The sequence below is a fragment of the Aspergillus brunneoviolaceus genome, assembly GCF_003184695.1.
Source record: "Aspergillus brunneoviolaceus CBS 621.78 unplaced genomic scaffold BO95scaffold_47, whole genome shotgun sequence".
NCBI lineage: Eukaryota > Fungi > Ascomycota > Eurotiomycetes > Eurotiales > Aspergillaceae > Aspergillus > Aspergillus brunneoviolaceus.
The window spans coordinates 145,849-173,003 of NW_020290777.1; the positions used below are offsets into that span (position 1 = coordinate 145,849).

Sequence of the window (27,155 nt, forward strand, 5' to 3'; positions counted from 1 at the left end):
TATCTCTGATCTTTGTCTCGAATGTTTCAGTGGCTTCTTATTCCTTGGCTTTTCTCGACGAGACACTAGAATCGACCTGATGCGATTAGCCAAATAAATCGAATCACATTGATTCGACATGCTGCCATGGCTGTCCATGATAATTCTTCGCTGGTCTACTCATCGCATACTATCGAGATTACAGTTTAAAACTGCAATGGAACGGTTATTTAACTTGTCCCAATATGGAGATTTTCATTTGAGGCTCTCATGAGCCTTGCGTCTGCCAATTCTGATCGGTCACAGAGCTGCTTCGCGGGTAATTCATGTACGCTAGATTAGCATTCAAGCTTTGCGCATGCAATTGATGCGATGCTCAACGAGGACCGACCAGCTGCTTCCACAGTTGCATTCTGCCGCCAGCCTGTTCCTTCCCTTCCCGAACTAAAGTGCACCTCCGTAGATATTTCTCTTCAGCATACGGGCGCATTCAGACCATGCCTCAACATCACCTTGTTGAAGCCATGATCCAACAGCGATGAGTGCCAACGAGGCATTGATCAAAGTAGCGATAATATCAGGGGCACTAGTGACCATCACCGCGTTAGGCATAGGCCTCTATTTTGTTGCTGCGGCTTTCAAGACAACTGAGTATGTGCTGTGCAGTCCTGCAAAGCTACGGAGTACCGTGCCCCAAACTAAGAGAGCTTCATCATAGTCCCCAAGTTGGTCTGCTCCCCATCCGCCGGTAACAACTGGAAATGATAAAGTGGGCGGGCGGTCAGCGCGTATCACGTGGAGACGCGTTCCGACACGCTTTCAGGGCTCTCGCCGCCGTGCTCCCCGGGCATCCCAGAGTAGCGTCGGCACCCACCAGTCGAGTAGTATTCGCCTCAACCTTCACCAATTGGAGATGGCTGCCAATTTCTTCAGCAACAAAGCCCGGGCTGCAGCTGCAGCTTCGGGTACCTCCAAGCCAAAGCCAACGGATGGGAAGGATGAACAAGGTCGACAACAACCATGGGTTGAGAAATAGTAGGCGCTCTCCACCCAATGTGTCCTTAAATGCCTGTCACATTGACCACGAAATAGTCGCCCCAAGACTCTTGATGATGTCGCCGCACAAGATCACACCACCAAGGTTCTCCGACGCACATTGCAAGCTTCTAATGTACGACGACTTCCGAAATCGTATCGTCGCCTAAGAGCCAGGAATACTGACGGGCAATCTCTAGCTCCCCCATATGCTTTTCTACGGCCCCCCCGGTACCGGAAAGACTTCCACGATTCTTGCTCTCGCAAAGTCGCTCTTTGGTCCTACTCTCTACCGCTCCCGCATCCTCGAATTGAATGCTTCCGATGAACGTGGTATTGGTATAGTGCGCGACAAAATCAAGAACTTTGCTCGTGCCCAACTCAGTCACTCAACAGGCATGGGCGCGGAATACCTTGCCAAATACCCGTGTCCTCCATTCAAGATCATCATTCTTGATGAGGCAGACAGTATGACCCAGGACGCGCAGTCCGCTCTTCGTCGCACCATGGAGCAGTACAGTCGGATCACCCGTTTCTGCCTAGTCTGTAACTATGTGACTCGTATCATCGAGCCGCTGGCGAGTCGATGCAGCAAGTTCAGATTCAAGGCTTTGGACAATACGGCGGCGGGAGATCGGCTGGTCCAGATCGCCAAGCTGGAAAACTTGAGATTAGAAGAGGGTGTGGTTGACAAGCTGATCAGCTGTAGTGAAGGTGATTTGCGACGTGCGATCACCTATTTGCAAAGTGCGGCCAAGCTGGTCGGGGCCGGTAGGGTCGAGAAGAAGGACGACGATGAAGATACTGAGATGGCAGATGGAAACTCGGAACTGATCACTGTCAGGACCATCGAGGAGATCGCTGGTGTCGTCCCTGAAAGTGTTTTGGATGATCTGACCCGGGCTCTGCAGCCGATGAAGGTCGGGTCATCTTATGATGCTGTTTCCAAGGTGGTTACGGATATCATTGCAGATGGATGGAGTGCCAGTCAGCTCCTTCTACAGGTAATTCTATATTCTATTTTTGAACGTCGCTTGTGGAGTCTCAATACTAATCTGGTGCAGCTGTATCGGCGCATGATCTACAACGATGCTATTCCCGATATTCAGAAGAATAAGATTGTGACGGTCTTCTCGGAAATGGACCGTCGTCTGGTTGACGGGGCTGACGAGCACCTGACTATCCTTGACGTCGCACTCAAAATTTCTGGCATCTTAGGCGGCGCGTAGTCGTCGAAGACGGCTATACCACTACCTATTATTTTTCTATAAGCTCTGAGCGACGTCATTCGATTGGCAGGCCTCGCCGATAGGAGTGTCAGGAGGCTAATTGACGCGACTCATCATCATCCGAAGGATACAGAAGTTTACAGAATGGTTCCTCACCAAAGCCACCAGACTCTGTCATCTTCTTTCATGCATCGCTCCCTGTAGCACGGAAATATACAGTGGAGCCGGTGGTCATGGGAAACAATCGGGCGCGCGCGCAAAATCCAAATCTGCAACTCGGAGTGAAGCCAAGACTTACGACTGTATGAAATATAACGAACAAGTCAAAACATGCTTTCTCTCTAACTCAATCTCAATGGGGACCCATGTAGGTGTAGGAACGTCATACACGGAGGGCATGCATGCAACCTTCCTTCATCGCCCGGTTCCTCACGTGCGGCCCGCTTCGTGGCTCACCGACGAGCCGGACGAGAGCCGGACGAGAGCCGGACGAGAGCCGGAAAGAATAGAGTGTGCCGCATCAAGACTTCTTATGACTCAAATAATTTTTAGATTTCGTTTTCTCCTGGCTCCGGTACATACATTTGAGGCAGCAGCATATCGCGATATTAAAATAGACCCTTAGAGCACTGCATATAGACCGCCGTCCACCCTCATGGCTTCCTCCGAGTACCCCGCATCCACCCACACTCCCCGCTATTTGACTGGCGACGCGGCTGGCATCCGTGAGTTCATAGACAAGTTTGATGTGAGTGTCTTCAGTGAGACAGGTTGTGTTGGACTTGACAGAGGCTAATTTATCATCCAGGTGTTTTTGTTTGACTGCGATGGTACGTCCTCGCCACGAGTCCGATAGAACATCAGAGCTTCCGCGGTTCTGCACCAACAGCACCTACAGCAAAGGCCCGACTGACCCTCGATCTACAACTTAGGGGTTCTCTGGTCCGGGGACCACCTTTTCCCCGGCACAAACGAGACATTGGAACTGTTGAGAAGCAAAGGTATGATATTTTCAGGGGGCATGCGCTGCTCGCAGACAAGCTAATCCCCCATTTCGTGTGCCAGGCAAACAAGTGGTCTTCGTGACGAACAACAGCACCAAGTCGCGCGCTGACTACGTGAAGAAGCTCGAGGGGCTGGGCATTCCCAGCACAACGGTACGTTTTCCAACCCCATCCCCAGCCAGCCAGCCAGCCAGCCATATTCCCTCAACCCCCAAACCCTCTACATCCCACACCCCACCACTAACCCGTCCCCCCTTCACGACACAGGAAGAAATCTTCTCCTCCTCCTACAGCGCCTCAATCTACATCTCACGCATCCTCTCCCTCCCGCCCAACAAACGCAAAGTCTTCGTCATCGGCGAAACCGGCATCGAGCAAGAACTCCGCGCCGAGAACGTCCCCTTCCTCGGCGGCACCGACCCGACCTACCGCCGCGAGATCACGCCGGAGGATTACAAGAAAATCGCCGCCGGCGACCCCAGCCTCCTCGACCCGGAGGTTGGGGTGGTGCTGGTCGGCCTCGACTTCCATGTGAACTACCTCAAGCTGGCGCTGGCGTTCCACTACATCCGTCGGGGCGCGGTGTTCCTGGCTACGAATATCGATTCGACGCTGCCGAATGCGGGGACGTTGTTCCCCGGCGCGGGGTCGATGAGCGCGCCGTTGATCATGATGTTGGGGGGCCAGGAGCCCGTGTCGTTGGGGAAGCCGAACCAGGCGATGATGGATGCGATCGAGGGGAAGTTTCGGTTTGACCGGGAGAGGGCGTGTATGGTGGGGGATCGCGCGAATACGGATATCCGGTTTGGGGTTGAGGGGAAGCTGGGGGGCACGCTGGCGGTTTTGACGGGGGTGAGTAGTGAGGAGGACTTTTTGCGGGGGGAGGTCAGGCCGGCGGCTTATTTGGATCGGTTGGCGGATTTGCTGGGGTGTGAGTGATTCAATTCAAGGTTTTTTCTTGGGTGGGATGGGAATGGGGGGAATACTTTGAATTGAGAGAGTCTAAGGCTTGGAGAGATAGAACCTATTGACGGAACCTGGTGTAGTTACTATTTGGACAACCGGGAGGGGGGTGGGTTGTGATAGGTTTTGGCTCCTCTCTTCCCGTCTTGTGTACGGGTTTAGGTTGCATAGATTATAGAATACAGGAGATATTCCCCCACCAGCCTTCGTGAATCTCCGCTATATACATATGGTGTGGCAGGGTGCGTAGGGTTGCGGCGGATGTAAAGCATGATTTATCAGGATTCAGGCTCAAGGTCCTGGTGCGGATCAAGATGCGGATCAAGATGCGGATCATCTCTCAACAGCCCCGCCAGCTTCCACAAGCCCAGCATCGCATTGACCGTGGGCTTGTCGTCCGGTCGAAAGAACACCGCCGCCTGGCCCTGGAATTTGCCACACACGAGAAGATCCTCCTCGGACAGTAACCGCGTCATATCGAACACGGGCACCTTGGAATCCATCTGCGGCAGACGGAAGAAGCCCGACAGGGGCAGCTGAGGCGAGTCGGTGCGCCGCAGCACCAGCACCGCACCCGTCTCCATGCGCGCGACGGGCTCCATCTTCGCCAGCGCATCGACCAGCGCCTCCTCGGCGATGAGCGCGGCCCCATCCTCTTCCTGGTCCTCCTCCAGCGGCAGCACCGAGGTCCAGACCTGCCGCTTGGGCGAGTCGTTCGACTGCGTCGCGGCCCTCCGCAGCCGCTGGCCCACCTCACGCCGCATCATCCGCGTCACGAACTGCGGCATGTCCTGGCGCCAGACGCACGACGCCATCATCGAGTCCGTCATCGGCCCCAGCGGCGGCCGCCAGCGAATCGGGAACGCGAGCGCGATGGCCGGGATCCTCCTGTTGGACCTTCGCGAAGTCTCCGTCACCGTGTTCAGGAGCGTGAGTCGGTTGACCATCCGGAACCGCAGGTGACGGATCGCTTGGGAGGTCTGCTGCGTCTTCTTCGGTTGATCTGTCGAAGAAGAAGATGACGATGATGATGATGATGACGACGACGACGGCGATGGAGCGGGTTCGGGCACGGTCACCGGTGGTAGGATCTCGGATGGATGGATGAAGAGACTCTTGCCCTCGGGGTGTTCCTCGAGACCCCAGCCGGTCATGAACTCCGTCGGCATGCGGAGCCCCGTCAGCGAGCATTGGCGGATCGGCGTGGCCAGCGCCACGGCCCAGGGGTTCGTGGAGAGATCATCTTTGAGGTGCGATGGTTTGCCGCGGGCTTTCTTCTTGTGCAGGCGCTCGTAGCCGGATTTCGGGTCGGTGAGTAACGGGGATTTGGGGAGGAGGGAGGACGGCCGGGGGGACTTTTGGGCTCGAGGTTCTCGGGGCGGTTTGGCAGGTGTTTCTTTAGTAGCGGTATCTGCTGAGTGCGGAGGTGGGGGTTCAAGCTCGTCGGTCGAGGTGGATAAAGTGCGTATGCGGTGGTTGTGGTGCTGAGACGGAATTGGGCCATGAATGGTGGCGGTGGTGGTACTATTGTTGACTAGTTGACGAAATTGCCTCAAGCGCCATGACGCATAGGATATTCGACCGTAGAGACACTCCATTGTCTCCTTTGGTGGAGGTGGTGGATGGCGCGGCGAGCAGCTGGAACGGGAGCGGTTGTCGGTGGAGAAAGAAAGACGAGTAGAAAAACCCGCGGAGGTTTGGACGTTGACCGACGCCCGGCGCGCAAAGGCGGAGTTCTGCTGCTGCTGCTGCTGCTGCTGCTGCGACAGTCTTACACCACTCGTCCGACCATCACCCCTCCGACCATTGCCTCCATCTTGCCATTACCTGCCTACCCGCTTTGAATTTGCAAGCAACACCTTCACAATGAATCCAGCTCGTCCCCTGCAGCGAGCGAGTCGTATATTGAGCCGCCCGTCGGCCATCCCGGCCCTGTCGCGGAGCTTCACCAGCCCCATCCCGTCGCGATCACCACTACCAGCTTCATCGACGGCCCAACCTGCGCGAGGATGGACGCCCACGCCGTTCGTCACAGAGACGGTGGTAAGTTTGAGTTTCCCATCAATCTGTCAACCACCCCCCCCCCCCAAAAAAAAGCTCACTAACAAACCATCAGGGCGGAGGCTGGCACACATGTACGTTATACTCAATCCATGCATCAGCTCACTCAAATCAAGCCCACACCACCACCACCACTACCACCACAAACCAACCCAACTAATTCCCGCCCAACGCAGACGACATCTTCTCGCGCCTCCTCAAAGAGCGCATCATCTGCCTGAACGGCGAAGTCGACGAAACCATGTCCGCCTCCATCGTCGCCCAACTTCTGTTTCTGGAAGCCGATAACCCCCAAAAGCCCATCCACCTGTACATCAACTCCCCCGGGGGGTCGGTCACGGCCGGTATGTGTCTACGTACCCCCAATGACAATGCCTACCAAACCCCCACACTAATCATCCGAGACAAAAGGCCTAGCGATCTACGACACAATGACCTACATCGCCAGCCCCGTCTCCACGATCTGCGTGGGCCAAGCGGCGTCCATGGGCTCGCTGCTCCTGTGCGGCGGCCACCCGGGCAAACGATACTGCCTGCCGCACTCGTCGATCATGATCCACCAACCGTCCGGCGGGTACTTCGGACAGGCCAGCGACATCGCGATCCACGCCAAGGAGATCCTGCGCGTGCGCAGCCAGCTCAACAAGATCTACCAGCGGCATCTGACGGGCAAGAAGGTGCTGTCGCTGGATGAGATTGAGAAGCTGATGGAGCGGGATTACTTCATGGGGGCGAAGGAGGCGTTGGAGATGGGGATTGTGGATGAGATTTTGGATCGGAGGCCTGGTGGTGGGCCCAAGGAAAGTGGTGGTGGTGGAGGAGAGGCGAAGGGGGATGGGGATGGGAATGGGAATGGGAATGGTGGGGAGGAGTAGGTACTAGGTGATTAGGCCGGGTTAGGGTTTGGGTTGGTTATAGCTGGTTTTCTTCCTTCTGAGTGGAAGGGGAAGAGGGAGGGGGGTTGAGGTTGATGTTTATACATACCCTGGGTTGATTGTCTTTTTCTGCTTTGTATTTTTGTGGTTGTGCCTTCTATGTGATGCTGACGATCATATACTGATGACGAAGAGCTTGGAGATAGAAACTCCACTCCATTCCACTCCATTCCACTCCACTCCGCCCAGCCTTTCCTGCTTGACTGCCATGTCAGATATTAGACAATAACTTACTCATAATGCACTACCCCTGACACTTCATCCACGTTCTCACATGGTTAACAAATAGAGTTAGTATATTATGACCTATTCTATGCCTATACAGTACAGCAGAACCCCCGCATCTACACCAGCCAAAGCAACCCTCTCTTCTAAGCACTGACAATGCCATTGGCATCGGGAGCGGGATTGGGGTTATTGGCAGTAGCCGTGGCAGTGGCAGGAGTCTGCGCATTCCGCTCCGTCGACCGCCCATTCATTGCATCCCGGAACCCAGCCATGAACGCCGCCGCCTGCTGCGGATTCGCGAACCGCAACGAACTCCGCCCCGTCGTCGCCGGAGTGTACCGCCACTGCTCGCGGACCACATCCACCAGCCCCACGTCCATGATCACCGCCTGGCCCGAGGCGAACCGATCCAAGGGGTGACCATCCTTCGCCGCGGCCGTGCTGCGTCCCAGGTCCAGGCCCGTCTCGGTCGGGTCGGCCAGCAACTCGGTCCGTTCGTCGATCATAGTGTTATGGTCATGGTCATGATCCTCAGCTCGTTCCTGCCTCGAAGGCTGTCCACTGACCGGGACCTGAGTCGTCTGGTCATCTGGAGAAGTAGTACCTGTGGCCGCACCCCGAAGAACACCCCGCTCTTCGGAATCGTGGTCCTGGCCCATCCCATTGATGATAGCACTCAGGATATTACTTCTTGAGCCTTGCCCGGTCGCCGTACCGATCAATCCCTGCTGCTGCTGCTGCTGCTGCTGCTGCTGCTGCTGCTGCGCCTCCACAGACTTGACTCTCTCCACCACCAGCCCCAACATCACCAAATCCAGGAGTAGAACCAACACATCCATCGACAGCAGCCGGGCCAGCGGGACGGGCGCCTTCTGGCCGATGAAGTCGATGAACAAGCCCCCGTGGATATACCCGCGGGTTTCCTCGCCGGCTTCCGGCGCGGCGAAGAGCGTATGGTAGAGCATGCAGAACAGATTACTCAGGAAGATGGCGCCGACGAAGGGTTGGTTCCGAGTCGGGTCGAAGGGCGGGGCTTTCGGGGTGAAGAAGATGAGCTGCACGATGGCGCGGAGGGCGAAGAGGATGATGGAGCAACTGCCAACCCACAAAATTATAGTCTGTTAATAAATGAATACTGGGGCGGGGTGTTTGTTGGGTTGGGGTCGGATGTAATAATATGTTGGATCTACAAAATGACGACGGCAAAAAGAGATATGGGGCCAAATTGCTCACTCCATATAATACAGCGCTGACAGCTCGCAGTAGATGAGGATATCGAGATCGCGGAGCAGCCGATCGATGAAGGCTACCTTGGCGGTGGATTGGATCTTTTTAATGCGCTCATCGTAACTGCCGTTGCTGCCGGTGGTGCTGCCGCTGCTGGACGGAGGTCCGGCGACGAGGCCGGGCGATAAGCCGGACACGTCAGCGAGGTATTCCGCATCTCGATACACATCTGGAGTGGTCATAGAGGGTCATGAGGACATGGATGATGAATGAGATCGGAGAGTTAAGAAGGTGGGAGGGTGTTTAAGGAGGGAAGGATGAAGGTAAGGGAAGTGAGGTTCACGCTGACGGTTTAATCAGTTAGTTAATCAGTTAGTTAATCAGGAGAAGTGGAGTGGAGGAGGGACGGATGGAATGGAGGGCGGAAAGCGGAGGCGGAGAAGGACCAGGCAGCTGCGTCAGGCGATGGCGGGTTTTCCTCGGTCCGACGGAGCTGAGGCTACTAACTACAGTAAGTCACTCAAAATACAACAACATTTAGCGCTGAGCCGCACTTCAACACTAGCTGACTCGGGAATGACAATGAGGTATCTCTTATAAAAAGGCTATACTATCGAATGTTATCTACTTACTCTAATCCACGAAAATCGTCTTGGAGAGGTCGGCGTAGTGCTTGAAGAAGCTCGTGAACAGCCGGATGGAATGGCCGACATCATATGTACCTCCAGTCTCGCGGATACTGTGCATGCTGAGCTGAGGGTTGCCCAGATCCAGAGTACGGGCTCCCAGCTTGGCTGACATCATGGGACCAATGGTACTGCCGCAGCTGGAGTCGTTGCGAACAACGAACAGCTGGAGAGGCACGCCCTCACCACCGTCCTCGGCGGCCTTGCGGGCAACCTCCTGCAGAAGAACAATTCCAGGAGAGTTGGTCGCGTAGCGAGCATTGGCGTTGATCTTGATCACAGGTCCCTTGTTGATCTGCGGCCGGTGGTCGTTCTCGTACTTGGGGGAGTAGTTCGGGTGAACACCGTGCGCCATGTCGGCAGAAAGAAGGAATGAGGTGGACAGAGTCTGCTCATAGGCAGTGGAAACCTCAGCATCACCGCCGGCCGTCGACGGCAGCACCGAGAGACGACGGATCACGGCAGGAAGCATATTGGAGTCGGCGCCCTGAGCGGTACGGCTGCCAATCTCTTCGTGATCGAACAGCGCAATGAGACGGATGGACGACTCATTGTCCAAGGCCGAAGCATCGGCAACCGAGTCAATCAGGCCGACGGTGGCACAGAAAGAGCTGTTCAGGTTGTCCAAACGGGGAGAAAAGATGAACTCATCCAATAAACCACCCAGGTTGGACTTTTGCGTATCGAACAGAATCATCTCGAAGTCGAGGATATCGGCAGGCTTGGCACCGGCCTCGGCAGCGATGAGCTCGACCAGGTAAGGGTGGTGGCGCTCAGTGATCGCCTTTAGAGGGGAGAACTCTCCGTCATCCTCTGCAGCGTTGTTCTCAGCCTTGGTGGTCTCACCGGCACCGGTGCGGTTGAGCTCGGCCTCCACGAGGCCGGCGATGGGGAAGAGCTGGGTCTCCTTGTTGAAGGAGAAAGTTTCCTGGCGGTCAAGGTGGATAGCCAGGGTAGGGATACGCAGAACTATAAAGCTCGTTAGTCATACACCCTGAAAATCTCAGACACAGTTCATACTAGGCCGGTCAATCTTGATCAGCTTCTGCACAATAGAGCCGTCGCCGTTGCGCACCATAGCCCGGCCTGCAACTCCCAGATCACGGTCGAACCCTGTGAGCAGTTAGCACCGAGTACATGGTAGGAACCGGGTAAGCGCACACGTATGCCAGATGCCTCCTCCGTAGGTCTCGACACCTACTTGGACATAGCCTTCCCCACGCTTGTTGCTGACAGGCTTGACCCGCAGCACGGGGGAGTCGGTGTGAGCCCCAATCATGGAAATGGGATTACCAGGCTGTTTAGGATCAGCGTCAATTGACCCAGTGAGGTAAGATCGTTGACTAGGCACATACCTGCCACTTCTTGCCGATAGCAAAGGCAACGATGGTGGATTGGTTGCGAGTGACATAGTATTTTCCGCCGGGACGGCAGGTGGATGCCCAAGGATCCTTCTCCTGCAGTGGTATTAGTAGCTCATCTCAAAATCTATGGAATAATCGTCTGTACCTTGATCTCTTGGAAGCCGGCCTTCGCGAGCAGGTCCTTCGCAGATTGGACTGCATGAAAGGCTATATGGAACGGTCAGGCACAGAGAAGGCAGTATGATTGGGGCGGAGTTTACGGGTGGGAGAGGCATTGACAAAGGACAAAAAGTCCAGAGCCGGCTGCTTCAGGTTCTGAGCGAGCTTAGAAGTCATATTTGGAGGACCTTGGGATCTGACCGAGAAACCGTGGGGTGGTGCGGAGGAGAAAAGAATGGGCCAAAGTACGGATAAGTTCATAGTGGCCATGACGGAGATCATGCCAAGGCGGTCAGTTCATTTGACAGCTCTTGAAGCGGGGAAAGGCCCATCCATCGTCCATACACAATCGCCGTGCTTCTAGGGCTGCCGAAGGGCCTACTTAATCGGCCATACGTTTATTTAAAAATACAATTAAGAGACAGGCACCTCATGAAGACATTGAATCCGCTATAGATATATGCTTCTATAGTTCATCCCTATGGTGGGGAACCTCGGTAGCTTCAAACATCCTCTTCTTAGGATTCCTTGGCAGCTCCGCTTGCCTCTGCCTTTCCTCCGGCGAGATGTCGTCTATGTTGGTCTCCTCCTGTTTTTCAGTCTCCTCTACCAATTCGCCGATTTGGTCAATCAAGCGGTCCTCCTCCGCTTCGTCCGTAACAGGGACCTGGTCCCATACTGCCTCTTGCTCTGCAGTCTGGACTGTCGGTTCCACCTTCGGAGCCACGACTGGGGTCTCTTGCACCAACTGAGCGACAGGAGTAACAGAGTCAGAGGCCTGCACTGCCCGACTGGTGATGCCCACCACACCTAGAATCGCAAAAGTAGATCGTGCCAGTAGTCGCACCGGCAGCCACACAAGCCACCACAGAGGACCGTAAAGTATGCGCCGGAAGACAAGCCAAGCGATAGTTCCAAGAAGAATGTAAAACGCCGTCTCCAAATACCAAGTGTCGGATTTCTGCGACCGAAGAAGAGAACCGACGAGGTTGCGCGACGAGGTGAGGAGCGAGTCCAGGTCCGTGTAAGATTCCGACAGCGACGAGAGGGCAGCGGTGGATTGCTCTGAGAAGGATTGGCGACAAATGGTTAGCTCAGAGGCGTGCAGGACAGCAGCAACAGCAACAGCAACGAACCTAACGTCTCCTGCGCAAACTGGCTCCGCGACAACTCGGACTGCATCAACTGATGCGTACGCCGCAGCGCCGCCGTAACATCGTTCGAAGCGTTCTTCACGATCTCATCCTGCGTCAGCTTCTCGGCGGGCTGGTTCTTCCTCTCGGCGCTCTGGGACCGGGAGAACAACAACTCCCGCTCCTTGCGGCGTGCGGTCTCGGCATTGCGTTTCGCCTGTAGCTGTGCGTTCCGGAAGTCTCTTCTGGTCCTGCGTCCGGTGTAAACATACATCTGTATCCCGAGATCTGGCCAGACTCAATAGATCTAGACTCTTCCCATGAAGAAGCACACATACCTCTTCAGTTCCTCAGTTAAGCGCCCCGCCAGCGCGACCACGCGCTCCCTCTCCGATTCCTTCTCGTTATCCAACAGCGCTTTTCGTCGACTCTCGGGACCTGCCTCGAGACCCTCCACCTCCACCCGCAACAACTCCAATTGATCCTCCGCCCCTTTCAGAAGCGTATGGATCTCCGTCCCCAGCTCCAAGCGCGCCTCATCCCCCTGTCCAATAGCGGTGGTGAAGTTCTGCAGTCGAGAAACCAGCGGGTGGATATTGGCCAGAGCGGTCGAGAGCTCCTTCAGTCGGGACTGGAGTTCCGTCAACGATGACATTGTTATTTGTCGGTGATAAGAAGACAATCACACTCGAGTCGCATTAACACGATTTCGCAGATAGACTCTACGCCCAATAGAACAAAAACGCTGTGTATGTAACGAGAGAATGAAGAAAGTATGATGAGGGGGTAAAATTGTCGATGTGTCCGTTCCGCAACAGCAACAGCGTCATCATCGGCTGGCTTCCCGTATCTAAACCCCCCGTAACCGGTAGAATCCCATTTATTCCTGAGGCATCCAGACTGATCAGCTCACTGTTTGCATCCAAGACAAACACACACAGAGAGACAGCGACCCCCGATCCTCCGCCGGAATTATCCAGGCCCTGCCTGGCCTTGGTGTAGATACAGCAAAAAAACGGTTAACCAGAGCGTGTTGAATTCCTTCTTTGATAGCTGCTGTGCGCGCGCAACCTCCCCCGCTATCTCTCTCACCTGCTCAACCCATAATCCCTGTCATCAATCGCAAGCACACCCCCGAGAAAAAAAAAGTGAACCGTAAGTCCATCACGGTCCCCCCCTCCCCGAACTATCTAAACATCCTAAACTAATCCAGTACCCAAACGCAGCCCACCTCTAAGCAAAAATGTCCATCCCAATCGCCACCATATCTTCCTTCCGCACGACCTTCAACCCCTGGGCCCGCAGCGCCCGCCCCTGCCGCCTGCTGCTCTCGCTGCTCCGCAACCCCTCGACCGTCCCGGCCTCGAGCGGCACGCACATCGACATCAAGGTGACGCAGCTGCCGCGGCACTCGACCAAGCCGGCCGAGCTGGTGGTCGGGTTCAAGAACGGGAAGGAGGTGAACATCCCCATCGCGGAACGGGAGATGCGGATCGGGGATGTCATCGAGGAGATTGCCCGCGTCGGGCGGGTGATTGAGCGTGAGGAGACGTTGAAGGGTTGAGTTTATTTCTGGCTGTCTGGATTGGAGGGTTGGCTTGGCTGGAGGGGGATCGGTAGCGAAGAATTGAAGGAAGAGAGCAAGCAGGGAAGGTTATTGCGCCGGATATCTTGCGGCCCTGGAGGATGTCGGGCTCAATCTTGGTGGGCTTCTCTGCATCGTCTGTCCGTGACTCTTTGAGATTTATGGACGCGCGCAATGTTATCTGCGGCGTAGGTGGAAGTCATCGGGACTTGTTTTCGCGACCTGTATTATCTATCATGTTATTCACGGACATGTGTATATACCAGCTATTGATTATTATTGTTCTGTTTTTTTTATGCTTTTTATAGACCAACCATTTACAATGTCCCACTGATATCTTTAATGGCTGTTGCTACGATTAAGAACTTTTGTAAGAGAAGTTTGAAGTATGTAAATCACCCGTAGGTGGGGGAATAGGTTTCGATTTTAGGATTTGTACAGGTTTAAACAGCGGCACCGGAGATGAAGAACCACTTATCAACGCTGCCGTCAATGGGGGCAGGAGGAAGGTTCTCGCCCTTGGGGATGCTGGCGAGCTTGGAAGCGTCGGCGCGCTCAACACCCTCGTAGGTGCTGGTGGCACTGGAAGCGGGTCAGTCAGAACTTCTTTGTAGATGGGTTCAGGGATAACGTACATGCTGACATCACCCTTGGGGGCCTGGCCGGAGATCAGCTTCTCCCAAGCATCACGGCACTCGCGGATGACCTCCAGAGCGTACCTGCAAGAAATTAGTACAACAATTACATGCATCAACCATCGATCGGGTACGTACTTCTGGTTCTTGCACTCGCCGGAGAAAGCGAACTGGTTCTCGGGCTTTCCGTCGGGGATCTTGTAGATACGGAACCACTCGTTGGTGGCACGGAGAAGACCGGGGAGGTGACGCTCGACGTCCTCAACGTCGTTCAGCTTAGGAGCAAGGGGGTCGTTGATGTCGATGACGATGACCTTCCAGTCGGTCTCCTCCTCGTCGAGCAGGGCCATGACACCGAGGACCTTGACCTGCTTGACCTGGCCGGGGTAGCCGACAAGCTCACCGATCTCGCAAACGTCGAGCGGGTCGTTGTCACCCTTGGCCTTGGTCTCGGGGTGGACGTTGTTGGGGTCTTCCCAGGTCTACACCAGTTGTGAGATGATGGAGGGCCAGTGAGGGGCAACAGCGGGAAAATTACGTACCTGGGGAAAGGCACCGTAGTTCCAGAGGTAGCCCTTGTGGGGGAAGCAGTTACGGACGTAACGGAGCTTGCCCTTCTTCACATCCTGCTTGATGGGGTTGAGGAACTCCTCCTTGGAGATCTGGGATGGCAACAGGGGTCAGTTGGGATGGTCGAGGGTGGACGTGGCGGGCGGGGTATGTATTGGGCTTGGGTACCTCCTGCTTGGCGTTGGTCCAGCGGGGGATCTCAACAACCATGTTGAAGATGTTGTTGGCCTCATCGGCGTAAAGGGGGATGTCGTGGAAGGGAGAGACGGGCTTGCCATCCTTCTCGATGTAGACACGGTGCTCCAGGGTGTTGGCCTGGCCGATCTTACGGACGGTGTAAGACATGGTGGGCGATTGTGTAGTAGCGGAGACAGAAGAAAGGTGTCTAGCTAGAAGAGCAGTACGGTTTGAAGCGGACAAAACCGATGGACGAAGAGGGGAAGAAGAGGAGGAGAGAGAAGAAGAGGAGGAGGAGGAGGTAGCGGGAGGAGGAGGGGGGGGGGAGGGGGCTTGTTTGGTGGGGGGAGCCAGCGTTGCGGATGTGCGACAAACGGACGAACAGTAAGACTCAGAAACAGTGCGGCGGGCGACTATCGGACGAGTCCAGGCGGTGGGCAACCGGAGTGCTGACACTGGTCCACGACTAACCCCCAGGAACATTGATTGAAATACGACACGAGGTAGAGAGGACTAATTGATTGGGTCGATTTGTAAGGTATACAGTATTTGGTTTTAACCCAGGGAATGTCAATTGTTATAAGGTAACTAAAGGTAGGTTCAAGGAGGATGAAGGGATCGGGAAAGAAAATCGGACGGGAGCAGGAAAAAAAAAAGACGCCAACCAAAACAACCTCGGACACTTTCCTCCTTCTATCTCGGCAGCTGCTGCGGTCACGGCAGCTATGCTCTATGCACCTCGAGGTGTCCTGTCAGGCTGTCTCTCAGTACGTTATTCTGACCACCTGCATTTGAGGTTGGTATTACTGGTATGCATGAGTTTACCTAGGCTAGTGGCAACACCCTGCAGATGACACCATTTTCCTCAGCTTCTGCCTCTTGTTCCTCTTTTCGGTGAGGACGAATACCCTGGCTGGCCTTGGATTGCGCCCACTCCACCAGTACCGTTCCACTTATGGAGTCAATCCTATTGTCCTTGGGTGGCTTCCTCCTTATTTTCAGTCTATGAATATCCTTACACCTGTACTATTGAGACTTTTTGACCCATTTACATTAATTTAATTCCTTGTACGTTGTTCAATTGACATATTATCTTCCACATGTGCACCATTGCCTCTTCAATCGCTCAATTGCTCATCCCCTGCGATGTCAGCAGGTCTTGGCAGGTACTCCTCCGGGACGGACTAACCTGCAGTCCGAACTTGAAGTTGGTTGGATTCCCGCTGGATGAGTAAGCTGTAAGGCGAGAAAAACCTTATCGTGTATCACCACGTGATCTGGCACTTTTTCGTTCTCCGCCTCCATCTCGATCTAGAAACTCGAATAAACTTCAACTTCTTGACAATCCATAATCTGGTCTTGCTCGCGAATCAAAGCTGAACCCAGCTCTATTGCTTGTACCTACTCAACTAAGGCATAGAAAAGCTCTAACCCGCCAAGAAATGCTATGCTAAGCTTCCTACGACCCCTCCGCTCCGCAATGACCTCGATTCCTCGTGTCCCCATCCCCGCCAACGGGGTCGACTACCGCGGCAAAGTCGTCCTGGCTCCGATGGTGCGCTCCGGTGAACTTCCCTGCCGCCTTCTCGCCCTCAAGTATGGCGCCGACCTCGTCTGGGGCCCCGAGACCATCGATCGTGCCCTGGCAGGCGCCGTCCGCCGCGTGAATCCCCGCAACGGCACCATCGAATTCACTCGCACCCCCTCCAATGGCGGCCGCACCGAGAAGGCCACCCAGGAGTCCGTCATCTACCGCCTCGATCCCGTCCGCGAGAAAGGCAAACTCATCTTCCAGATCGGCACCGCCACGCCCGAGATCGCCGTTGCAGCCGCCAAGCTCGTGGCCGGCGACGTCGCGGGCATCGACGTGAACTCGGGATGCCCGAAGCCCTTCAGCACCAGCGGCGGGATGGGCGCCGCGCTGCTCAGAACCCCGGACAAACTCGTCGCGATTCTCGAGACGCTGGTGCGCGAGGTCGGCAACCCATATCAGATCGGCATCTCGGTCAAGATCCGGCTGCTGGACCGGGAGGACCCCGAGCCGACGCGCGCGCTGGTCTCGCGACTCGTCAAGACCGGCATCACGGGGCTGACCATCCACTGCCGCACGCCGCCCATGCGGCCCCGCGAGCGCGCCATCCGCGACCAGTTGTGCATGATCCGGGACATCTGCCACGAGGCCGGGGTGGCGTGCGTCGTCAACGGCGACGTCACCAACAAGGACGACGGCCTGGCCCTGATGCAGGAATACGGGGTCGACGGCGCGATGATCGCCACCGCCGCCGAGGCGAACATGTCCGCGTTCCGCACGGAGGCCGAGGGCGGCCTCCTGCCCTGGAAGGAGATGGTCCACGACTACATGCAGTTCTGCCTCGAGTCCGAGAACCGCTTTGGCAACACCAAGTACCTGCTGAACATCTTCGTGCCGGGCAAGTCCCCCGAAGCCCACCGCTTCAAATCCGCCCGCACCTACGTCGACACCTGCCATGCCTTGGGCTTCGAGGACCTGATCCCCGCGGCGACCCGCGTCGACGAGATCCTGGGACTTGCGGATAAGACCACGAACAAGAACAACGACACTAGCGACGCCGTCAGCAAAGCCGTGCAGAACGCTCTCAAGAAGAATGAAACCGTCCGCGCGGCCGGCAACGGCGGCGCCTCGCGCTCGAAACCCACTTCCCCCGTCCTCTCCCACTCCGGCGGCCCGATTCGCACCAACTCGATCCCTCCTCCTACCAAATCCGTCACCAACACGACGGACGTCGATCCTGCGGCTGCGGCTGCGGCTGCTGCTGAAGCCGTCACTGTTCCGAAACAGGAACTTGCCGCATAATTCCTGCCCGCACAGTGTTCGACAGCATGATTCACCCCTTCTCTGCCTATTATTACCTCATGTATTCACGCTTGTATTTTCCGTATGAACTCATCTCCTGCGATTGCATTACCCGGTGTTGAAGATTGCTCTCGGTTGGTTTTCATTCCTGTTGTTTTGTGCTTAGAAATTCTAGATTCCCACCTTCTTATGTTCTTTAATTCAAAAGGCAGATACCATCCATCTCCTATACTTCTTTCTCCCTTTATAAAAGAACCAGAACAACTCGATAGACCCTCGGCCACGAAGTAGCCCAATATCGACCACTCAAAGTCAGACGACTCTAGCCGGAGGCAATAGCCTTTCTAACCAAAAGAATACCCTAAATCCACGGGCGAGGCCTCGTTCAAAAAGAATAGTAGGGCGAGGCTACGACGAGAACGAGAATAAATCACGATCATACCGTTACCTCCCCCTCCCCCTCCACCTCGCTTCGCATCCCTGCTGACTCTATTAATGAATCCAGGCAATTGGAAGGGAAGAGAGACACAGCTTCAAGCAATTGCCATTGCCATCAGCCCTGAACATCTCTAGACAGAAAACAAAAAAGCTTTTCGGATCAGCATGCGTTCGTTAGAATCGCCCAGGCGGGTACCCATATACCAAGCGTCATTCATTTTCTGTCTAGTTCTATTTCGACTCGTTTGCTTCTTTGACATGATGTGTATTTGTATGTGTATGTTTCCTCTCAATCGTTGGAAGAGAGGGGGGGTGGGTTGAAGAAGAGAAGAGAGGAAAATGTGAAGGGGAAGCAGCAGCAGGGGTACCGCGATAGATAAAAGCTCAGATAACGAGGAAATGGAATGAGGCGAATTGGGGGTGTAATTGCGCCGATAGTGTATCCCTTGAGTTGAAAAGCATCTCCATATGATCAAAATGCACAAGACACCGGTCAAGTGGAAAGAACAATTATCGAAGTAGATAACCACAGATGGGTTTGAGGACGGCCAAAGCAGAAAGATTCGAGGTTCGCTGATTTAGATGTGTAAAGATTCCTTCTTTCATCTGCCATGCAGGGCCCCAGGAAAGGGTCCTTTCTTCTAAACAAGAACGTAACGTAGAAAAACAGAACTCGCCAAGCCGAGTCCTCCATATTGAACAAGCGTATCATCACAAAATGAAGGGGAAAATAAACAAAGTACAACCGGAAATGTCTATCATCAAAACCCAAGCTCACATATGCAACGCAACAAATCATGACTGGTGCTCCATATCCGCAAGAACCATATTCTCGACCGCCTTCATGCCCGCATCCTCCGCTTTCTTGGATTCGGCGGCGTCCTCCCCGGCCACCGCCTGGTCGAGGGCCAGCTTCGTCTGGCCGAGCGCGTAGATCTGCTCCTCGATGGTGTCCTTGGTGACAAGCCGGATGACCTCCACCTCGCGGGTCTGGCCGACCCGGTGGGCGCGGTTCTCGGCCTGTACGTCTTCCTGCGGGTTGAAGCTGGAGTCGAAGATGATGACCTTGTTGGCACACGCCAAGTTGATGCCCGCGCCGCCGGCCTTGGTCGACAGGAGGAAGACGGGGATGTCGGTGCGCTCGTGGAATGCATCAAGGATCGACTGCCGGTCTTCGACGTTGGTGCGGCCATCCAGGCGCACGAAGCCGAGCTGTTCATGCTCCAGCACATCCTCCAGGATGTCCATCACCATGGTGAACTGCGAGAAGACGAGGGTCCGGTCGCCCTTCTCCTGGAAGCGCCGGAGGAGCTCGCAGAGCTTGGCCACCTTGCCCGAGTCCATCCACTCATTGTTCTTGAGGGCGAACCGGCTTAGTGCCGGGTATTTCACGCACATTGAGTGGCATTCGTAGTCGTTGTAGGGTTGAAGTTCCTCGAAGATGATGTCCGGGTTGGATTGGGAAAACTGTTCCTCTCTGAGGCAGGCCTTGGCCATGCGGCTGAGAATGGAATCGGTGTAGTGGCGTCTGTACAGCAATGGGTGAATGGCTGCTTGGCGGAGTTTCATGAGGATATTAGCGGATTTGTTGCCAGTTTTCTTGCCCGCGGCGCGATCCGCCAGCAGCTTCCGAACTTCCTCCTGTTCATGCTCGTAGATTTGTCGTTGCGCGTCGTTGAGTTCGCAGTACTCAACATGGGAGATCTTTGCAGGCAGATCGATGACCTGATGCTTCTTGCGTCGTAGCACAAAGGGCTTCAGCATCGATTTCGCGCGTTCAATACGCTGCGCGGAAAGCAATGCGGAGTGTGACTCGTCGACGGTCTTCGCTTTGTTCGCGAAGATGTGATGGAGCTCATCCTTGCGCTCTCGGAACACTTTGGGAAGAATAAATCCCAGTAAGGAAGCCAGCTCTTGTAGGTTGTTTTGTAACGGTGTACCCGTCAATAGAAGTCTGAAACGTGCCGGGATGCGGATCAGCTTCTCGTATAGCACCGAGGTACTGCTCTTCAACATGTGTCCCTCGTCATAGACACAAACGCAGAAGTCCATATTGCGTAGGAAGTGCGCATCAACCTTGCCCTTCGCGATAGTATAAGTGGTGATGACAACGTTGATGCTGTCTCTATTATCCTCAATCGTCTCCCGGATCTCCGCACGCTCAGCCTGGCCGGCATAATAAGGCATGACAGAGAGGGTAGGGCAAAACTTCTGAAATTCACGCAGCCAATTCTCAATGGTAGATGCAGGTACGACAATGAGATGTGGCCCCTTGAATCCCTTCTCATAAAGATGAGCCAAGAAGGCAATGACTTGGCAGGTCTTTCCCAGACCCATATCATCGGCCAAGATGCAACTCAACTCGTGTTCGAACAGTAATGAGAGCCAGTTGATACCCACAATTTGATAGTTCTTCATCTTCAAGTCATCTCGCATGATTGAAGGCTGGGAGATGAATCGTCCTTTGCGTGCGGGCACCACCCCACCGGGCGCGGGCCCGTCACTATCCTCATCTGAGGGTTGGCTTGCTGGGGTTCCTATGCCGGAGTCATGCGACTGAGAATCCCTAGGATCGATGGATACCAGCTCCAACTCTCCGTCTTTCTTCCCGAAGATATCCACTCCCCATTTTTTCATTTCTGCTGCAATCGGTTTGCCTAGCGCTTCGCAGCGCGCGACGAGAGAATCGACGGCATCGTAGCCCACCCACATATCAACACACTTATCCACGATCTTGTCGCCAATTGGCTTGGGCGTTTTGCGACCGCGGGCCCCCTTCGGCTTCGCGTCTTCCTTCACGGGGGCAGGCACAGCGCGGACCTCGTCCAGGGACCTAAATGGCCGGTGCGAGATTACATGCTGTGCCACTTCCTCGGTGATAGCAGCAATATCCGCCAGGTCCAAGACGCTGCATGTGTTGAAAAACTTCAGTAATTTGAGATCGAACTGCACATCGCCAACCGCTTCCTCGACGTCCGAGTCGGAGTCGTCGTCAATGATTATGGCTTCTGGAGACTCCGAGCGCCGGGGAGTTTCCGGTCTGCGACCCTGCACCAGACGACCCGATTTCTTCGGAGGGGTTTCCGCATCAGGTTCCGGGCGAGACTGGAGACGAGACTCCGAGCGCACGGGGCTCGGGGATGAAACCCGAGTTTTGGGCCCTCTCATTAGCCGTCTGCGCGGTTTTGCCTCATCGTCCTCCGCCTGCGCCGCCGCCGGCTTCTGCGCGGCGAGCGTTCTCTGCAAGTTCGCCGCGGACCATTTGTCCTGGATAGTCCCTCTCGCCTTGATTTGCTGCTTCGCCGCCGGGGCCGCATTCGACTGGCGCGACATGGACAGTTCGTCCTCGGAAGAGCCATCCTTCCCTTGCGCACTGGCCAGGAGATCCAGCGCATCCTCGTAGTTTCCGCGCTTCGCTACGAGCGCTTGCACGCAGGACTGCACGGACTTCTGCGGCATGACCTTGAGCATTCTTTGCACCTTGATCTTGATATTATAGTCCTCGATACTGTCGAGCGAGTACTGCCCGTCGACGGGCTGGGCGCGCGAAGGGCCATCCTGTCGAACTTTCTTGACGGCCATCCCTTTCGGCGTGAGGTCCATCTGCGCGGCGGGACGTTTCGCAGGGTTGTAGATAGCGCTGGTGGTGATCTCCTTGAACCGGTCGATCGGCGAGTCCGCGACCTTATCCGGACTGCGCGAGGATTTGGTGAACATGGCTGGTTTGATGTCGGGATTTTGTCGGTTCTGGACATCCTCGTCGGAGGACCCGCCTCGATACGTGGGGCCGTCATCTTCGAGATCGATGACCGGGGCACGCTTCGCCGGGCCTGCAGAAACCGGTGGCCGGAACATGGTGCCGCTGGGGGCCATCAGGTTGGAGAGACGGCCAGCGTTCGGGGTCGGACGGGAGGGGGAAGAGGTAGGACCTAGCGGGGAAGAGGCGGCAACTTGTACCACGGAGGTGCCCTTCGCAGTGTACGGATTGTCAATCAGCTGGGTCGGTTGCGTAAAGCGCTGAGAGGCCGGGGTCAGCGATTGAGTGGCCGCCGGTTGGTGGTGAGTAACAGGAACGGTGGCGACCGTCTCATATTGGGTATCCTCTTTGGTTGGAGTACCGGGAACGACTTTTTTGTCGTTCACAGGGGAGTCAGGCACAGAGTCTTCCATGACGGAATGACTCTTCAAAGAGAGAATTGGGAGTTTAAGAGAGTGAAAACAGAAATGTCGTCATGCGCCAGGGGATATTGGGGAAATGGTGAAGTAAAGAAAGGGGGGAGAGAGTCTCTGGTAGAGTGTGTGTGTGAGAGAGAGAGAGAGAGGGAGAGCGGAACAGACGAATTGATTGCCTCCTCCAACACGGTAAGCACCGTAAGTAAAGTTAAGTTTCTCTGGGTTTTTCTCCGCAAAACGCGCCCAGACGCGATCGATCACGTGAAGTGGCGCTTCAATTAAGCCCAGGAAAGGCAGTTGGATGTCGCTTCCAAGTTGTGGAGGGGGAGTGCGGCCAGTGAGGCAGCCACTGATCGTCTACATATATACTTACTAGGAGCTTGATTTAGGTACAACACCTAGTTATTAGATTCTCCTTCATGTTTGTTGCCTGGAATTGTCTATCAAAGTGTTCTCCAAGATCTATCCGATCGGGGACCAATCAGCAGCCCGAATTTACTGGATTCCGGGATGAGTTCACCCGCAATTATCATCACTGCAATATTCAAGTGTTGTTAAGCTGGAGTGTTTATTGTTCCTTCTCCTCTTTTGAATCGGCAAGAAAGGTGTCTTATCGAGAAGATCAATAATTCCCATCTGTAACAGTGTTACACTCTAAGCCTTATTCCTGAGCAATCTATTCACACCTTCTCAGACCTACGCTGACACGTGGACCGCCAATCATCAAACATCACCACCATCGCCATCACAATCACTACCACCACCTCCACAAACCAGTCCACAATGTCCGCTCGTCGCGCAGTCGATAAATCCTCTGCTAGGGATGTTGTTACTCCGTCGAAATCCGAGAAGTCCTCTGACTCGGATGTGACCCCTGCAGTTCCCACGTAAGTGCATCCAATTCGTCCCTAGGTTGGGGGGCTACTCTACGCCACATGGCCCACTGGTCGCGGTTGGCCCCAAGCCCGATATATTGGGAATGGTTGGCTCGGCTACCTGGAATACATCAAGTCAAAGCAGAGCAGCTCGTGCTGTCCGGAGTAATATTCAGACATAGCCGTCACTGACAGTTGAACCCCAGAAATGTGATCATGAAATTGCTGGGCTTCTCCGCCGCCATGGTCATTGCACCTATTGGCATCTTCTTTGTCACGGTTAATTTTGTCGGTGGTACGTTGCCCTGGGTGTAATCCTTCTGGAAGAGCAAAAGAAAGGCATGGTATTGACCCAGAAATTAGGAAGTGCCACTGTCGGCGGCATCGTTGCAGCCATCATGGCCAACATCGTCCTCTTCTCCTACGTCTACGTCGCGTGGAAAGACGACCAGGCGGAGAGAGAGGCCGACGCCAAGCAGAAGGAGAAGAAGGCGCAGTGATTGCGGGTTCCGAGTATGATTTGGTCTTTGTTTTTAAATATCATCCAATACCAGGTGTTTGATCTATGGGCGTTCAAGGGCAGTTGCGTGTATGCTATGTACCTATCATGTGTCTATGGGTGATTGCTCCAGAATATCAATTTGCAAGTCCTATTATGACCGAGCATCGGTGCTTATCGTCAGGCGTAGACTGTTGTTGTCCAATCGCAACAAACACTACGCTAGCAGACTGCCGATACTCCTGGTCATGCTGTCGAGGGTTTGGGAGGTGTAGACAAAGGGCTTTATCGAAACCAGGGTATAGTAAAACCGCGCCCTGGGATGCGTTTGCTAAGCTTGGAGGAGGGCCGTCTAGGGAATCAAACATTGGGCCAGATTGAAGAAGAATAATTTGATTAAAATCAAGTCGGGCGCCTCTTGACAAACTCCTCCAAGTCCGCCTTGGTCGCCACGCCGAGCACGAACTTCCGCGACGCATCTGTGACAACCGCGAAGGTCTGCTTAGCCCGGGTGGCTCCACTGGCATCGGTCTCGCTCTCGAAGAATTGTTCCAGCTCCTCCAGCGGGGTCTCCATCGTGATCACTTGGTATGTGCCTCGCTTGCGGTTGAACCGCTGCATGGCAGCGGAAACTGAGTCGGTTTCCTTCACGGCGCCCTCCTTCAGCAATTCCTTGAGGCGGGGAATGCTCAGGTATCCGAGGAGAGAGCGTTTCGTCGAGGAGATGACGGTGAGGTGTGTGTAGTCGCGCTCGTACGCAGCGAGTAGAGCAGAGGAGATTGGGTCGTCGGGGGAGACAGACAGCGCCGGGGGAGGGTCAAGGTCCTCGATCGTGGCCTAGATTCGCAAGTCAGTTTTCCGAGAGAGTCCCCATATCTTGGGGCAGCGTTATACTGACACCACGGTACTTGTCGGCCCAGGCGGACTGCGAGACCGGCTGCTGTGCATCCTGAGCGAGCTTCTGTTGGGCGAAAGCTTCACTTGCGCTCAAGTAAGAGGCCATGGTGGGCGGAGGTGGTAGTAATGGTGAAAGTGAGGGAGGGGTACGGGGGGACTGGGGGTCGCGTTCGCTTGGTGATGCACGGAGCTTTCGATTCGACAATGGCTGTCCGGGAGCGAACCTAGAATCCCGGGTTTGGAGGGCGTGGAAATGAACAGGTGAGGTTGATATTGCGTGAGTCAAGCATCCACTCGGTCACTGTCAGGTGGGAAGGTAAGTGATCGGGACCAAAATTCAATCCATCGCCGAGCGGGCCTGCCAGTTGGTGGGATGAGCTGAAACGGGTTAGCCTCCGCCTGGCTCCCGTGCGACGTCATGAACCGGCAGAACCGCCCATTTTCTTTCCCTCCCCCCCCCCAAAGCTCATTGTCATCACTTCCTTTCCCCATTCCTCGAACCCTTCCATCCCGAAGACATCACCGAGGCTCCACACTTTCCGTGGTCATACCTTTCTGTTTTCAGCTCACGTCGTGCCTGGTGACTCAGAGCAAAGGGTCCCAAGCTTGCCGTCGATCAATACTTCCGTACTCTTTAACTCCGCTCTATCTCCACCGCTGAAAGTGGGGGCCGATTGTAGACATACTCATAGATAAGGAGCCTGTCAGTCCAGCTTTCTGGGATTGTTATCCATCAGCCATCACACTTTTCGTTGTGAATACCCTAACTTGCTTTCCAGCGCGACTGGATCATTCTAGCCATCATGTTTCCTACTGAGGGCGTGATCGCGCAAGCATTTTCCTCTCAACATCCACTGGGACAATCCAGCTCGCAGCCTCAGCCGTCGGCAGCGCCGGAAATGCGGAAGCGAGAGCCATTTCCTGCCTGGAGCGTGGTTGAAGATACCAAGAAGAAGGCAGATGCGCTGGCTAAGGAAGCGACTCGGGAGCTCGACCTTGCAAGCCAGAAGGCTCAAGCCAAGACAGGCAAGATTAAACCATGGACTCCCAAATACTATGCGGCTTGCACTGTCGGTGGACTGCTTGCCTGCGTGAGTATCAGACCATACATGGGATAATCTTATTTTAAAGAGTATACGATCCTAAAGGTACTAATAGTTGCCCCGTGCATAGGGTCTGACCCACACCGCTGTGACCCCTCTAGACTTGATCAAGTGTCGCCGTCAGGTCGATCCTCTCCTATACAAGAGCAATCTAGAGGCATTCCGCACAATCCGTGGGGCTGAAGGATTGCGAGGAGTATTTACTGGCTGGGGACCAACCTTCTTTGGTTACAGCGTAAGCGCGGGTGTCCATGCAATCACCCTTTCTTGCTGACTGGTTGAAAGGCCCAAGGTGCATTCAAGTACGGCGGCTATGAGTACTTCAAGAAGTTCTACAGTGACCTTGTGGGCGTGGAAAATGCGACCCGATGGAAGACATCTTTGTACCTGGCGGCCAGTGCGTCTGCAGAGCTTATCGCCGACGTAGCCCTCTGTCCTTTTGAGGCCGTCAAAGTACGTATGCAGACAACCATTCCTCCGGACATCCGGTCGACCTTCACCGGCATCTCCAACGTCGTCTCCAAAGAGGGCGTGGCGGGGTGAGTAGCGTCCTCTATCTGCCATATGGTCGAAAAGTAGCAGCTGACCTATTCAGTCTATACAAGGGTCTCTACCCATTGTGGGGGCGTCAGATTCCGTACACCATGATGAAGTTCGCGTCCTTTGAGACCATTGTTGAGATGATCTACAATTACCTCCCCGGCCAGAAGTCCGATTACAACAAGGGTGCCCAGACTACCGTGGCCTTCACTGGTGGTTATCTGGCTGGTATCCTTTGCGCAGTTGTGTCGCACCCCGCCGATGTGATGGTCAGTAAGCTGAATGCCAACCGTCAACCTGGCGAAGCCTTCGGCGCAGCGATGAGTCGAATCTATAAGGACATTGGATTTCGCGGCCTGTGGAATGGTCTTCCCGTCCGTATTGTCATGATCGGCACCTTGGTAAGTCTTCCTGGGTCTAATCTTAGAGATTCTGTCCTGACAGCATATCACGTATAGACCGGACTTCAATGGATGATGTACGTATTACCTCATGACCATCACAGTCGATCTTTTCTCAGACAGGAGCTGACCTGTGACAGTTACGATTCGTTCAAGATCTTCATGGGTCTGCCGACGACCGGCGGAGGCCCAGCTGCGGAGAAGAAGTAGTGGTGAGTAGATGCTTTGGCCACTTTGAATGGTCTTGTCTGGTCTGTATGCACTTTTCTAGTCCCTGCAAAACGTACTGTAGTTATCTCTGAGAAGGGGTAGTCAGAATTTCCGTACAATGATGAGATTATTTGCACTTGTGGCAGGCTCAGCAGCGAGCACCGAGGCCGGTGATAAAAACAGGGGCATGGCGGCAATCTGCGCCTGAGGCCTTAT

General features: G+C 54.7%; 14 protein-coding genes across 14 annotated transcripts; 7 read left to right on the top strand and 7 right to left on the bottom strand.

Moving 5' to 3' along the window:
• Nucleotides 1–795: 795 nt before the first annotated feature.
• BO95DRAFT_185312 (replication factor C subunit 2) lies at nucleotides 796–2,572 on the top strand. The gene is made up of 4 exons (XM_025580904.1): nucleotides 796–1,014; nucleotides 1,072–1,150; nucleotides 1,215–2,018; nucleotides 2,079–2,572. The coding sequence occupies exons 1-4, from the start codon at nucleotides 893–895 to the stop codon at nucleotides 2,241–2,243; spliced, it is 1,170 nt and encodes a 389-aa protein (XP_025440653.1). The 5' UTR covers nucleotides 796–892; the 3' UTR covers nucleotides 2,244–2,572.
• Nucleotide 2,573: 1 nt separating this feature from the next.
• BO95DRAFT_185326 (4-nitrophenylphosphatase) lies at nucleotides 2,574–4,337 on the top strand. Its single transcript, XM_025580905.1, has 5 exons — nucleotides 2,574–2,991; nucleotides 3,052–3,073; nucleotides 3,176–3,244; nucleotides 3,309–3,400; nucleotides 3,515–4,337. The coding sequence occupies exons 1-5, from the start codon at nucleotides 2,899–2,901 to the stop codon at nucleotides 4,184–4,186; spliced, it is 948 nt and encodes a 315-aa protein (XP_025440654.1). The 5' UTR covers nucleotides 2,574–2,898; the 3' UTR covers nucleotides 4,187–4,337.
• Nucleotides 4,338–4,527: 190 nt separating this feature from the next.
• Nucleotides 4,528–5,808, bottom strand: BO95DRAFT_392755 (uncharacterized protein; the record flags this gene model as incomplete). The annotated part of the gene is made up of 1 exon (XM_025583655.1): nucleotides 4,528–5,808. A coding segment is annotated over one exon (1,281 nt), but the record flags the coding sequence as incomplete, so codon positions are not given.
• Nucleotides 5,809–5,978: 170 nt separating this feature from the next.
• On the top strand, nucleotides 5,979–7,454 carry BO95DRAFT_483459 (ATP-dependent Clp protease proteolytic subunit). The gene is made up of 4 exons (XM_025590294.1): nucleotides 5,979–6,253; nucleotides 6,327–6,345; nucleotides 6,448–6,615; nucleotides 6,683–7,454. Exons 1-4 carry the CDS (start codon nucleotides 6,077–6,079, stop codon nucleotides 7,144–7,146), a joined length of 828 nt encoding a protein of 275 aa, XP_025440656.1. The 5' UTR covers nucleotides 5,979–6,076; the 3' UTR covers nucleotides 7,147–7,454.
• Nucleotides 7,455–7,477: 23 nt separating this feature from the next.
• On the bottom strand, nucleotides 7,478–9,130 carry BO95DRAFT_444465 (DSC4 family protein). The gene is made up of 2 exons (XM_025586893.1): nucleotides 8,668–9,130; nucleotides 7,478–8,529 (listed from the first exon to the last, which is right to left on the bottom strand). The coding sequence occupies exons 1-2, from the start codon at nucleotides 8,901–8,903 to the stop codon at nucleotides 7,578–7,580; spliced, it is 1,188 nt and encodes a 395-aa protein (XP_025440657.1). The 5' UTR covers nucleotides 8,904–9,130; the 3' UTR covers nucleotides 7,478–7,577.
• A 66-nt stretch (nucleotides 9,131–9,196) lies between these two features.
• BO95DRAFT_392763 (M18 family aminopeptidase) lies at nucleotides 9,197–11,086 on the bottom strand. Its single transcript, XM_025583656.1, has 6 exons — nucleotides 10,972–11,086; nucleotides 10,857–10,918; nucleotides 10,703–10,804; nucleotides 10,509–10,644; nucleotides 10,368–10,460; nucleotides 9,197–10,316 (listed from the first exon to the last, which is right to left on the bottom strand). Exons 1-6 carry the CDS (start codon nucleotides 11,045–11,047, stop codon nucleotides 9,295–9,297), a joined length of 1,491 nt encoding a protein of 496 aa, XP_025440658.1. The 5' UTR covers nucleotides 11,048–11,086; the 3' UTR covers nucleotides 9,197–9,294.
• Nucleotides 11,087–11,299: 213 nt separating this feature from the next.
• Nucleotides 11,300–12,834, bottom strand: BO95DRAFT_444468 (putative protein transport membrane glycoprotein Sec20). Its single transcript, XM_025586894.1, has 3 exons — nucleotides 12,342–12,834; nucleotides 12,007–12,254; nucleotides 11,300–11,935 (listed from the first exon to the last, which is right to left on the bottom strand). Exons 1-3 carry the CDS (start codon nucleotides 12,656–12,658, stop codon nucleotides 11,337–11,339), a joined length of 1,164 nt encoding a protein of 387 aa, XP_025440659.1. The 5' UTR covers nucleotides 12,659–12,834; the 3' UTR covers nucleotides 11,300–11,336.
• Nucleotides 12,835–12,993: 159 nt separating this feature from the next.
• On the top strand, nucleotides 12,994–13,914 carry BO95DRAFT_444469 (mitochondrial 54S ribosomal mL53 protein). The gene is made up of 2 exons (XM_025586895.1): nucleotides 12,994–13,158; nucleotides 13,230–13,914. The coding sequence occupies exon 2, from the start codon at nucleotides 13,247–13,249 to the stop codon at nucleotides 13,565–13,567; it is 321 nt and encodes a 106-aa protein (XP_025440660.1). The 5' UTR covers nucleotides 12,994–13,158; nucleotides 13,230–13,246; the 3' UTR covers nucleotides 13,568–13,914.
• Nucleotides 13,915–13,963: 49 nt separating this feature from the next.
• ipp1 (inorganic diphosphatase IPP1) lies at nucleotides 13,964–15,294 on the bottom strand. The gene is made up of 5 exons (XM_025586896.1): nucleotides 14,962–15,294; nucleotides 14,766–14,885; nucleotides 14,362–14,705; nucleotides 14,224–14,307; nucleotides 13,964–14,170 (listed from the first exon to the last, which is right to left on the bottom strand). The coding sequence occupies exons 1-5, from the start codon at nucleotides 15,136–15,138 to the stop codon at nucleotides 14,032–14,034; spliced, it is 864 nt and encodes a 287-aa protein (XP_025440661.1). The 5' UTR covers nucleotides 15,139–15,294; the 3' UTR covers nucleotides 13,964–14,031.
• Nucleotides 15,295–16,309: 1,015 nt separating this feature from the next.
• Nucleotides 16,310–18,022, top strand: BO95DRAFT_444471 (tRNA-dihydrouridine(20) synthase (NAD(+))). Its single transcript, XM_025586897.1, has one exon. It carries the CDS (start codon nucleotides 16,451–16,453, stop codon nucleotides 17,801–17,803), a length of 1,353 nt encoding a protein of 450 aa, XP_025440662.1. The 5' UTR covers nucleotides 16,310–16,450; the 3' UTR covers nucleotides 17,804–18,022.
• Nucleotides 18,023–18,799: 777 nt separating this feature from the next.
• Nucleotides 18,800–22,608, bottom strand: BO95DRAFT_185972 (uncharacterized protein). Its single transcript, XM_025580907.1, has one exon. The coding sequence runs from the start codon at nucleotides 22,409–22,411 to the stop codon at nucleotides 19,037–19,039; it is 3,375 nt and encodes a 1,124-aa protein (XP_025440663.1). The 5' UTR covers nucleotides 22,412–22,608; the 3' UTR covers nucleotides 18,800–19,036.
• A 142-nt stretch (nucleotides 22,609–22,750) lies between these two features.
• On the top strand, nucleotides 22,751–23,949 carry BO95DRAFT_444473 (vacuolar ATPase assembly integral membrane protein VMA21). Its single transcript, XM_025586898.1, has 3 exons — nucleotides 22,751–23,301; nucleotides 23,496–23,584; nucleotides 23,653–23,949. Exons 1-3 carry the CDS (start codon nucleotides 23,198–23,200, stop codon nucleotides 23,787–23,789), a joined length of 330 nt encoding a protein of 109 aa, XP_025440664.1. The 5' UTR covers nucleotides 22,751–23,197; the 3' UTR covers nucleotides 23,790–23,949.
• On the bottom strand, nucleotides 23,845–24,993 carry BO95DRAFT_444474 (putative cystathionine beta-synthase (beta-thionase)). Its single transcript, XM_025586899.1, has 2 exons — nucleotides 24,687–24,993; nucleotides 23,845–24,625 (listed from the first exon to the last, which is right to left on the bottom strand). The coding sequence occupies exons 1-2, from the start codon at nucleotides 24,789–24,791 to the stop codon at nucleotides 24,191–24,193; spliced, it is 540 nt and encodes a 179-aa protein (XP_025440665.1). The 5' UTR covers nucleotides 24,792–24,993; the 3' UTR covers nucleotides 23,845–24,190.
• Nucleotides 24,994–25,163: 170 nt separating this feature from the next.
• On the top strand, nucleotides 25,164–27,083 carry BO95DRAFT_444475 (putative mitochondrial phosphate carrier protein). Its single transcript, XM_025586900.1, has 7 exons — nucleotides 25,164–25,388; nucleotides 25,465–25,776; nucleotides 25,859–26,023; nucleotides 26,074–26,327; nucleotides 26,384–26,729; nucleotides 26,787–26,806; nucleotides 26,870–27,083. The coding sequence occupies exons 2-7, from the start codon at nucleotides 25,489–25,491 to the stop codon at nucleotides 26,937–26,939; spliced, it is 1,143 nt and encodes a 380-aa protein (XP_025440666.1). The 5' UTR covers nucleotides 25,164–25,388; nucleotides 25,465–25,488; the 3' UTR covers nucleotides 26,940–27,083.
• The last annotated feature ends 72 nt before the right edge of the window (nucleotides 27,084–27,155 follow it).